The sequence below is a fragment of the Engraulis encrasicolus genome, chromosome 17 (genome assembly GCF_034702125.1).
Source record: "Engraulis encrasicolus isolate BLACKSEA-1 chromosome 17, IST_EnEncr_1.0, whole genome shotgun sequence".
Lineage (NCBI taxonomy): Eukaryota > Metazoa > Chordata > Actinopteri > Clupeiformes > Engraulidae > Engraulis > Engraulis encrasicolus.
Window position 1 is genome coordinate 25,069,100 of NC_085873.1, and position 12,646 is coordinate 25,081,745.

The window sequence follows — 12,646 nt, forward strand, 5'->3', positions numbered from 1 at the left end:
TGTGACTTTTTTTTTCTCTCTATCTCTCACTCAATGTCTCTTTTCTTTTTCAGGACACAGGAAACCTCTGTTAGGATGATTTTTCTTTCCTTTCTCTCTCTCGACTGTGTTCTTCTTTTCCTGTGGTTCAGCAGCAGCCGACTTGCATACCTGAAGAGCAGTGGCTCTTATGCAACACGCATACACGCACGCACGGACACACGTCACGCCTCAACTCTCAAAGTGAAACAATATTATCTTAGTCCCTTGGTGCTTCAGCCAAACACACACACACACACACACAAACACGCACGCACACACACACACACACACACAGAAATCCCCAAATTGAAACAATATTATCTTAGACGCCAGCAGGCCCACCAACAGGGGGGGACAAACAGGTATGTTGTCCCGGGCCCTGGGTGATAGGGGGCCCAGAATTGGATACCCATTACATTGTATGTATTGGGTTGGGGGCCCAGTCAGATGACTTTGTCCTGGCCCCAGCAAAAGCTGTCAGTGGCCCTGGACCCCAGTGTGTCTTTTCAACCAACACACAGACACAGACGCTCACACATATATGTATGTACGCTCACGCACACATCCCCCCTCAATCTGTTTCTTCCCTTGGGACTTCCTGGGGAGTCTTTGACACATCCTGCGCTTGCTGAAAAGTGAAGCAGTGAGAAAAAGCAGTGGGAAACAAACACAAAAACACACACACACACACACACACACACACACACAGTGTCACCACCCTCCCCCTGCAGGGATGGGTACACATAAAACACACGCGCGCGCAGTGCACATACACATACGCATGCACACACGCGCGCGCACACACAGTAAGTCTTTAGGACGTTTTGTCCTCCTGTCTATGCTTGAGTGATGGGGGAAAAACAGTGGATCAGTTTGTCAGGAGAGTTAGTGTGTGTGGAGCAATGTCTCTCTCTCTTTCCCTCCCTATGTTCCCTTGCTTAGACAGTCTGTGTCTGTAGAGATAGTTAGTGAGTAGTCATTAGTTAGTGTGATAGTGTTAGTGTCTCTCAGAAGGGTTACAGACCCAAGGTTGGGTACTGAATCGATTCTTTCTTCATGTGAATGGTTGGAACAGTCACAGCTCTTTCAGCGTTCACTTTTCCATTTGTCAAAGCTTCTTCACAATGAATAACAAATATTTTAGAAGAGTCTTTTGAGTACTTCCCAGCTGCAAATCGAGTCCCATTGTTCGTTTGTAAGAGTGACAACACTAGTGAGTCCAGTTACAGTCCTAATGTCCTCTCTTCTTCCTTGTAGCCCTATGTCTCTCTCTCTCTCTCTGACTGCATTTTCTCCCTCTGTCTTTGTAGCTCTCCTTATCTATCTTGCAACCCCCCCTAACCTCACCTTTGTTACCCCTTCTCTCGCTCTCTCCACGTGTAGCTATTTCTCTCTCTTTCTCTCTCCCTGAGGATCACATTCTCTCTCCTCTTCTCCATTTTCCGAAGTGTCTGTCAAGTGACAGTGAAACTGTGCTTGCTTGCATACTTTGAGATTGCGTTCAGCAGCCCCAAAGTTGGCCCCAGCTTGGTTTTGACTTCATATTTTGGCAACAGAGCAAAGGATCCCCTTTTCCTTTTCTCCCTGCCTCCAGCACTGTGGAATGTACTTGGTGATCTTATTACCTCAAACAGCTCCAGAATTATAACCCATCCTAGCCTGAAGACACATATACTGTACGCTGCATTCAGATTCTTGAAATTTTTATATTAAAAATGTGGGTATGTTAGAGCTGCATGAACACATTCTAATGTCAAATGAAGTCAAACACAACCACCGTCCCGCTAAGGAACGAATGCGGACATTTACACTGCTTTGTTAAAAAACATAAAGTACAGGACTATCTTGTAGTAATAGAACAAGTTATAGATGTGTTTAGCTTTCAATGTATAGCACAAAGCCATCCAGACTAGGTAAATAGGGTAACTGGTTAACTTTTATTTCCACTCTGGTTAAACTTTGGTCAGATTAATCTCTGATCAAATCAAGTCAGTTAACATACAAATGCATGTCCCTCAGATTCCCTGATGGCCACACTTTACAAACACTGTGTTTTGTAAAACAACGCTGGCACAATGAATACATGTGGTCTGTAGCCCTTGTTAGTCACATATTTAATTTTGACAACTTAAACACAAATTCATTTTGCTATATTTAATTCTGAAGCAAACACAATATGATAAAAATGAAAACAAATTACCAAGCAAACAAAATACAGCTAAAATATTTAACAAAGAAATAAAAATGAAGTAACAAAGAGAACCAAAACTTTCTTTATGGTGTGAGTAATGGCTATAGAAGTGAGTGAGAATGCATGTTAACATCCCCAGCATTCCCATGCTACTAGGGGTGAATGGCCAATAGCACACATACCGACATCGCTCAGAAGAATAGAAGGCAGTGTCAATGCACACAAACACGCACGCACGCACACACACACACGACATGCATACATACATCCAACCATTCTCTCTCTTTCAGACACACACACACACCGCACATACAAACACCTTCTCTGTCACTGTCTCTTTCTCCCTTTCTCTCTCTCTCTACCACAAACACGCACTGTGTGTGTGTGTGTCTCTCTCTCTCTCTGTCACACACACACACACACACACACACACACACACACACACACACACACACACACACACACACACACACACACACACACACACACACACACACACACACACACACACACACACACACACACAATACTACAGTGTGGGTCTCTTGGTCCTCTGTCCGCCTGGTTGCAGCAGACACACCCGGTTTCCCGTAGTGGCCGCTATTAGCCCCGCCCACTCTCCCGCCGGACACACCGCTGAGCTGCACACAGCCGACGACAAACCCATGTAGCTGCCCACCGTCTGGAGAAACAGAGAGAGAGAGAGAGACAGAGAATACAGTACAAAATGCAATTAAAACTAGTCTGGCAGACCCATGTAGTGACCTTCCATCTGGAGAGAGAGAAAGACAGAGACAGAGAGAAATAGAAAGATAGAGAGAGAGAGAGAGAGAGAGAGAGAGAGAGAGAGAGAGAGAGAGAGAGAGAGAGAGAGAAAGACAGAGACAGAGAGAAATAGAAAGATAGAGAGAGAGAGAGAGAGAGAGAGGGGGGGAGGGAGATAGAAAGAGAGATACAGAGACAAAGAGACAGAGAGAATAAGTGTCAGTACAAAAGTTAAAACTACCCATGTTGTGACTTTCCGTCTGGTAGAGAGAAAGAGGGAAAGGGGCGAGTGTGAAAGAGAGAGAGAGAGAGAGAGAGAGAGAGAGAGAGAGAGAGAGAGATGGAGAGGAGGATGTTTGTACAGTGGCACACGTAGGGGCGTAGCAAGCAGTAGCACCCATCAGGGCGGCACAACCACCGCCAGTGCCACTCTTGATGGATTTTTTTTTGCTTGTTTGTTTTTAGTGGACTATCTAAGAAGCATATTCATAGCAGCATATCAAGCACCAATTACTAATTAATGTATGGGCATTAGATGCCGTTGCGCCACCTGACGTCCGACCCGTTTGCGTGTGTGAGTGAGTGTGTGTGTGTGTGTGTGTTTGTACTCCTCACCTTGAGTGTGTGTCTGTTGATGACTCTCAGCATGTTCTGCTGGCTTCCTGCTGCTACAATGTGATCTCGACCCAGCCAGTGGCACGAGTAGATCTGATAACATTGCACAAGTATTAGGAGAAAATCTTGGGAAAACCTACCATAGGTGTACTGTATAATGGATCATTCTTTTGAAACTCGGCTGTCGGTAGACCAGAGTTTTTTCTCCCGACAACCGTTGTAAATGCGTTCTATTGCAAGTGTTGGGGATAATACACATGTCTGAAAACACCAATGTTAAACAACCTCGGAGTACACCGAGCTCTGTTTCGGAACCCCGATTTGAGTACCCATTCTATTGCACTTTCCCTGGGGGGGGAGGTCAGGGTTTCCGACAACCGAGCTTCAAAAGAATGCACCAAAATACAAGCGGATTCCAAAAAAGTTGGGACACTTTGTATTTTGTGAATAAAATCCAAATGCTGGCAATTTCAAAACATTCAATATGTTAATAAGGTCGAGCATTATGTGCAGACAACATATCAGTTGTTAAAGTCAAGCAGAAATATTGTTTTGAGGTAATTATGTCATCATTTAAAATTTGACCCATGCAACAAATCCCAAAAAAGTTGGGACAGGGCCAAAACATGTTGTAATAGTGGGATAATTCTAAAAATAACACTGGGAAGAATATTTTAAAAGGAACTATATTGACTTAGGGATGGGATATCGGTATCGGTGTATCGGTATCGGGTTCAGATATCAACATATTTTCAGAGATCGGATCGGATCGGAATTTTCCCAAAGTATCGGAATTTTCCCAGGACTGATATTGAGCCAGGTGTAATGTTAATTTGAAGTCATAACACTTGCATATTAGTTTTCAGGATGGGATTGTTACTTTTTTACTTGATACTTTTACTTATGAATTCGTTTCCTGTTCTTTTGACTTCCTTTTCTGACCAAATAGTCATCGTGAGCCTACCTCAAGTTGAAATTCATGCATATATGAGGTTTTGGTATTGGATCGGAGTAGTATCGGTATCGGCAGATATCCAAATTTAGATATCGGGATCGGATCGGAAGTGAAAAAATGTGTATCGGTGCATCCCTATATTGACTGCCAGCATGAATGCACAAATAAAATACCATCACAGAGAGGCTGTGGCACTCAGTAGTGAAGATTTTGAGGGACTAATTACTTATCTATTACACAAAAAGATTGAGTTATCAAAATTGCAGGCATATAAGGCCAATTTCTGTAATATAGAGCTCTGTGTAATCATTGCATGAGTTATGAGATCATGACATATTCGTCGACAACAAACAAACTATGACACTTCAACAATGACAGCTCTCTAAAAAATGACCATGAACACAACACTTGATAAATACACATGATGCAGACATAAAACAGTGTTGCATGCGACAAAGCTCATTCTAGATGGACCTAAGACACATGTGAAACTGTCCTCTGATTACAGAATGGAAAATATTGCATCCTTTTTTAAATCATGGAGTCATGCACCCTCCAGGTTATATAGAAAATGAATACTTCAGCTTGATTTAGTGGTCAGTCTGAAATACAGCTTAATGATGGTAAGGGGGGCAGAGGTGCATTGGTTATGGTCTTCTTACTCATGTAGAGCATTAAAATAAATGATGAATAATATATACAGACTTTAAACAGCATACATAGCTACCAATGCATTATATTTTGGAGCACCTCCTTTAGATATTGCCCCATAATGGTGGCAAATTTCAATCTCTACTATGTTCCAACAGTGTGGTTCCATCATATGAGTAAACGGGTCACAAAATAGTTTTCTTGCAGACAGGATATGCCACATATTAAGCATAACAAGAATGTAAACAAGTTGAAGAACACACCTATCAGTTGAGCTGCTGAAATCATGTCTCACACATCAAAATTCCTAATTTTTTAATAAAATGATGCTATCAGTCAAAGTATTTAACTGTTCAGTGTCATCCCTTGTGTTGTGTTTAGTCTTATCCAATATAAAAAGCATTTTATTGGCCCCGTCCCAGCTTTTTTGGGATTTGTTGCAAGGGTGAAATTTTAAATGATGACATAATTACCTCAAAACAATATTTCTCCTTGATTTGAACAACTGATATGTTGTCTGTACATAATGCTCTACCTTATTAACATATTGAATGTTTTGAAAATGCCAGCATTTTGATTTTATTCACAAAATACAAAGTGTCCCAACTTTTTTGGAATCCGCTTTGTACATTACAATACATAGCATACAATTTACAGTATGTAATTCTGGAATGGGAAGCTGTCTTCCGCAACTCACCTTGCTGCATCCATGCGGATCTGGAGGCACCTCAGTGTTCTTCTCAGCTGACCCATACTCCCACACCTAATCACACACACACACACACACACATGCACACGCACACACACACGCGCACACACACACATTCAATAAAGCTGTGATGACTTTCCCGTAAAACTGCTTGCAGATGCATTGTGTGTGCATGCGCACATGTGTGTGTGTGTGTGTGTGTGTGTGTGTGTGTGTGTGTGTGTGTGTGTGTGTGTGTTTGTGTGTGTGTTTGTGTGTGTGTGTGCGTGCGTGCTATGACACCTCTAGGTTGTGGCTCTTCCTCCAAGACCCTGAGAGGATCTGATGCGTGAACGGGTCAATCTGCAGAGCATCACCGCAGATGTGAGGGCCAGAGAGCATCCTGGGAAAACCCGTAAACAAGAAAATGAACTAAAAAGTAAACAACCCAAATGTACTAAACACTAACACACAACACTATTGCCAGAGAGAACACAACAAATGCATTGTTGGCTTGTCTTAAACCGTACCTTGTACTGTACCTGTACCGCATCTTTGCTAATGCACTTTACAGTCAGAGAACGACCATTATTGCACTAAGTGAAGGCCCTAGAAAAAGTTTTTTACAAAGCAATACGTGAAATTACTTCAGTAGTAGGCCCGGGCCACATTTAAGAAAAACTCGCTAACACTTAACTTGAGACCGACATCACAAGTGTGACATGACAACGTCATAACAGTGGCATACAGCAGTCATGGATGTGTCATGAACATTAATCAATGTGAAAAATGTAATGACTGCTGTCATTAAGTGACATTCGGTCATGGTGAAGACAGCCCTAACAATGTCAACTTTTCATGACCATAAAATGTTTATGACATTTACATGTTTATGACTCGTCCATGAGACTTGCATGTGACATATGATGCCGTTGTCAAGTTAAGTCTGAATGAAAACTCTTTCATATATAGACCCCAATTTTGCAATAAAAAAGACTATTTAAAACAAAACAAACCAAACAAACAAATAAAGTCTTCCACAGGTTGTGCAGTGGGATTTGGGGCCACCACCCCTGCTTGCTTGCCGTGCCCTACTTCTGACACTGGCCTACTGACCTCTATATTACGATATGACCTACTACGGTATAGCACCATACGTAGTACTGGGTGACCTTTAGACCAGAACATGACTGGCTATCGCTAACTTGAGCAACAGGCAGTGTTGCCAGATGTGTCTGATCAAATCCCGCCCAAAAGGTGCTCAAAAAATGCCAGGATGCACTAAATTCCGCAAATTGCATTGATTTCTATGGGCATAAACTGCAGAAAAAAATGCCAAATGGCCGATTTTTCCCATTTTTACCTGTAGAAGGTCATCCCAAGCAGCCCAATTGGGCAATCTGGCAACACTGGCAACAGGTAATCAGGACAGCTGAAAGCTTTTGCCGGGCCCAAGACAAGGTCATCTGAAAGGGCCCCCCCAGCCAATTCTCATACAATGTACTGAAAACTCCCCTCTCCCTGGACCTGGAACAATTGACCCCTTTACCCCTCCCCTATTAGCTACCTTGCAGATAATAATAATAATAATAATAAAAAACTTACCTAACAGCATGAGGCTGCCTGGTGTCCCAGAACTGATTGGAAACGAAACACAAAAAAGAGATCTAGTTATGCATTCACATGATCTGTACATGCTTAATTGGGTATAGCATGGGGCTGAGGGAATGATGTGTGAAACGTCACACTGGGGTCTAAGACAATATTGTTTCAATTTGGAGACTTCTGTGTGTATGTGTGTGTGTGTGTGTGTGTGTGTGTGTGTGTGTGTGTGTACCTGGACGGTGTTGTCCCATCCTCCTGATATGAACTCTCTCTCCCTCTCAGGGTGGAAGGCCAGGGCAAATACCCTCAGCCTGTGGCCGTCCATTATTGTACGCGTGGAACTGAGAAGGGGGAAAGAAGAAGAGGATGACGTGTGTGTGTGTGTGCGTGCGCGCTCTACCTGGGCTTGAACACCTGTATGACTTGGTGCGTAGCCAGCTCATCTGTGTGTGTGTGCGCGTGTGCACTCTACCTGGGCTTGAACGCCTGTATGACTTGGTGCGTAGCCAGGTCATACAGTTGCACGGTGGCGTCCGACCCGCCGGTGGCGGCCTGTTCGTTGGAGCAGGACACAGACATGCAGAGTGTCTGCCTGCTGCCGCCCCCGGCGCCCTCCCCCTCAACGCCACCCCCCTCCACCACCTCCTTCGCCTCCTTCACGCTCCACACGCACTCGCCACCCCACACGTACCAGCAGCGCACGTGCCCACTTGCATCTGCAATACACACACACAGACAAAGATGGAAGGACAAAGACAGAAAGACAGTGAGCAGGTTTACATACACAAGCCAGGAACAGACAGACCGACGAACCGACAGACAAGCAGTGCGTTTACATGCACATCAAATTGAAAAGAAGCAATTTTTGACATTCTTTTCACTGTGATTTTGACGCAACTTGACTTAATGTAGTATCATAATGCATTCAGTGTAGCCTGGTTCACACATCAGACCAGGCACGTGCACTCCAATACGGCAGTGGAGGCACTGCCTCATCAGCTCCACATGAGAATGATGAGATGCAGTTAATGTGAATAATAGTAACAATAACAGCTATTGTTTTCGAGCATCTGCACCATAACTACCATTTGAGCAGTATTTAAACAGTTTCACTCATTTTCAATCATTTCCGTGGCCAAAATCGTAATATTTGCCCATTTCATATCAAATTGCTCCGAATACGGTGCATTTGGGGCAACTCTGAACTGGCCTCACCCCGGATTGCGCAATCCCTCGTTAACAAGCTTGCGCGCATGCGCCATGTTGCTCGTTCTGTGAATGCAACCTGGTAATATTGTATTAAACATTTTTATACACTTAATAGAAGTATGGTGTGCCCTCATTTCCTGATATTTTTTAAATATTTTCTACGTGTGATTATCATTTCTTTACTCTGGACGCTTTGGCATAACGCCCACTGAAAGATACAATGGTGAGGCGAGCAGTAGCCTGGCCGCAGACTCCTTCTGGTGTTGAGTCTTGCTGGACAGTTACGTCATAGCGAATCTGAAGTTCACAATACAGTCAGTCGGTGTTGTTGGCTAGCATGTTCACTTTGACTGCTACAAGTGGATTTCATAACGAAACTAAGAGCATTCTCAAAGTTGGATTTCCAAGGGGAAAATATGTGATAAAGAATGGAGGACCGACAGAGCTGAAGGGTTTGCTACTCAGGTGACCGGTCAGAATAACTACCCGATCATTTCAAAGTGAGTGGTACAACACTGCAGAAAATATTTGTTGTTTCCCCTGTGTCTTGTTTGCAACCGGCGAGAATGTGTGGAAGACCATTTCCATGGGATTTTTCGACTTAACAATTTACTAAGGACTAAGGAGCCTCACGAAACACAAATCCTCGCGGCTACTCATATTCAATGCCAAATTGCTTTGGACGTTTGGGGCGACGTTTGGGGCTTTGGATGAACAGCACCGGCTAAAGTAACGTTAGCATGCACAATGCCAAAGTGAAGGAAAAGAGCGGCGCATGGACCTGATGCACGAGTTCAGGTAAGACCAATTTCCTATGTGTGTGAAGCCTGTGTTTGTGAGACCCGTGGGGAGAGAGAATCCGCCGTGATTCTGTCCAGTGTGGTAGCTTTTGTGACGGGCACCGGATTCTCATGTGCCCGGTAACTGTTTGTAAAGTTGAGTACAGGGTACCGTTGAGGTAAATCAAATAAACCCGTGTAACTACAAGACTCTGATTTAATTCCAAGGTGTAGGCATAACAGAAATGACAGTCCCAAAATATTTGGTGACCATATCGAAGCGTGTGTAATATCTGTTTACGTTGACATTCGCTTCCTGCCACACCTTTGTCCCACATCGCTTGTCGTAGCCTCTTACAAGTAGATGTAGGCCTACATTTGCACGAGAATCCAGTTCGTATCACAAAAAGCTATCACACCGGTTTGTTCGCCGTGGTGCTCAGCGGTCTATATGACACCATGTTTTGAATCCTGTGTGTCTTTCATAGAGCATCCGCCGCGATGCTCAGTCCCCATTGCTGCTGCTGTGTGGTTTATGTGAGATCACTGTTTGAATCCTGTGTGTGTGTGTGTGTGTGTGTGTGAGAGAGAGAGCAGTGGGCTGTGAAGGAGCTTACACTCTCCACTACTCTCCCCTCACCTCCTCTTCTCCTCTCCTCTCCTCTCTTCTCCTCTCCCCTCCCCTCCTTTCCTCTCCTCTCCTTTCCTCTCCCCCTCTCCTCTCTTCTCTCCTTTCCTCTCCCCCTCTCCTCTCTTTTCCCATCTCCTCTCCTGTCCTCTCTTTTCCCATCTCCTCTCCTCTTCTCTCTTCTCCTCTCCCTCTCCTCTCCTTGAGCTCCTCTCCACTCCTCCTCCTTTCTCCTCTCATCTCCTCTCCTCTCTCTTCTCCTCCCCTCTCCTCCTCTCTCATCTTCTCTCCTCTCCCCTCCCCTTCTCTCCTCTCCTCTCCTCTCCACTACTCTCCTCTCCTCTGCTCTGCTGCCCACATTGGTGCTGTGTGGTTTATGTGAGACCACTGTTTGAATCCTGTGTGTGTGTGTGTGTGTGTGTGTGTGCGTGTGTGTGTGTGTGTGTGTGTGTGTGTGTGTGAGAGAGAGATCTAATAGCATTTTCTCTGAGGAAATGCAGTAAGCTTATGTCAAAACATGTAGGCCTACCTTATGTTAAGAAAGCTGCTATGACATATGGAACTTGTCGGTAGGCCTATTTGGCAATTATTTATTTGAAAATCTGATATTGAAAAAGTTGCCTCACCAGCCATAAATCCCAGCGCACGTCACTGCACCAGACCATATCACAGCCCCAGTCTGCGTCGTGAATAGTTAACAATGTAATGTACTGGTTTTGAGTAATGGACAACCTGAATTCAGAAGCTACAATGCCGTGCCACATATTCCAAACGACTTAGTTTCCCCTATCCAACAATTAGGCAATCATCTGGTTGCACTGAACAGGTAAAACCAGGTCACTTGGAATATGTGGCACTGGATTCTGCTTTTTAATCCAGGTTGCCCATCACTGTTGGTTTTCATTATTTATGTGACAGAATTTGGTCTGGATTAAGATTGATGATGCTGATGGTTGCGCTCACATGTTGCCAGGATAAGGGAGTTTGCCTGGGCACTGCGGAAGAACCTGATAGAGGTGACTGGCATGGAGGCGAAGATGCAGCTACTGTCCCGGATGGTCTTCACAAACTCCCCAGTCCCTGGTTTATACAGCTGGAAGCACATAGATTAGATTTGATTAGTCTCGCCACACCAGACAAGTCAATTAATCAAATTCATCATTTTGTCATGCACATACTCCTCGCCTTTGCATACACCCCATAGCCTACTTGCACCAATCCTCTCACATAGACAAGAGAAATGTAATAAAATAAAATAGAAATAGAAAAGAAAACTGTTTACTTTCACTGCACATATGCAAAATGTAAAACAGAAAGACACAATGTGGCCTACTGTAAATTGACCACACACAACAACCACAAAAACAACATCAACAATTGAATGAAAGACAAGAGATTATTAAATTGGACATCAAGTCAAAGATGGGGTTGTATCGGCAGTAAACTGGGAAGTAAACAAACCTTGATCGTGCCTTCATTCAATCCCAGGGCTAGCAGGGTTCCTTCGGGATTAAACTGGCAAGTCATCACTTCACACGAACACTCTCTGCAAAGGGTGCAACACGGATAAACCAGATGCAAAATGGTAAATCAACATATTCAGGTGCCACTGAATTTGGAGTAGATAGAAACTATTCTATACTAAGTCCTGCATTGAGCGCTTACATGACACGGTGGATACTGAGGTCTCCGTCGACTCTGGGTTGTGTTGGGATTCTTCTCGTCTGCTCCTGTGGCTCTTTTTGAAGGCCCTCGCCTTTGGGACCTTCCGTTTTACGACCCGAGTGTGATGGAGGCATATCTCCTTTCTCTGTCTCTGTGTCAGAGTCGTTTTCTTGCTCTTGCTCATAGTCTGACTCGTCGTCAGTGCTTGAGTCGGTGCCAGGTGAGCTGGGGTTATGGTGCAAATAACTTTTCAGCTTTTCGTGGGCCCCACTCTCTGCTATGGGGACAGGTGCCACAACGCCGTCCTCTGACATCTGCACGGTAAACACGACTTGAAATAATTGTCTACACTATTTTAAATAGATTTTCATTGTCAATAACAGTATCGTGAGTCGAAGTAATTTTCTAAACTTTGTAACGCACTAATTAGAGCTGAGCATTTCTAAATAACATAGGCTACTGTAACATAGGCATGGCCATGGCGATAATATCTCATTCATTTGATCATTTTGTTCTTACCATCATATGTTTGATTCACTCTCAGTAATCAGTGGTATTCCTGAAGTATTATTAGACGCGTATGTGTAGCAAATGTCACTTACACTGATAAAACGTTTTTATATGATAGTGTTTTAACCTAGTACCTCAGTAGCCTACGACTACACCAACAAACCCTTCTACACGCAACCCGTTGCTTAGCAACAGCCTGGAAGAAAAGCCCCGCCCACCCTAGTGGTCCAGGCAAGTTGTTCGCTCTGTTTGCGTGAATTCATTGAGCAATGAAAATCACTTCACTTCAAGGGGAATACCGGTAAATGAAACGTCAGTGGGAATAGCCTCAAATTCCACGAGCCAGAACCAGGCCTGGACCCAT

The 12,646-nt window shown here is 44.1% G+C and overlaps 1 protein-coding gene across 1 annotated transcript; it reads right to left on the bottom strand.

Moving 5' to 3' along the window:
* Positions 1-1,939: 1,939 nt before the first annotated feature.
* LOC134467353 (uncharacterized) lies at positions 1,940-12,414 on the bottom strand. Its single transcript, XM_063221252.1, has 11 exons — positions 12,292-12,414; positions 11,773-12,086; positions 11,569-11,653; positions 11,071-11,200; positions 7,964-8,207; positions 7,724-7,832; positions 7,492-7,523; positions 6,190-6,289; positions 5,896-5,961; positions 3,593-3,685; positions 1,940-2,894 (listed from the first exon to the last, which is right to left on the bottom strand). The coding sequence occupies exons 1-11, from the start codon at positions 12,295-12,297 to the stop codon at positions 2,742-2,744; spliced, it is 1,332 nt and encodes a 443-aa protein (XP_063077322.1). The 5' UTR covers positions 12,298-12,414; the 3' UTR covers positions 1,940-2,741.
* Between the last annotated feature and the right edge of the window lie 232 nt (positions 12,415-12,646).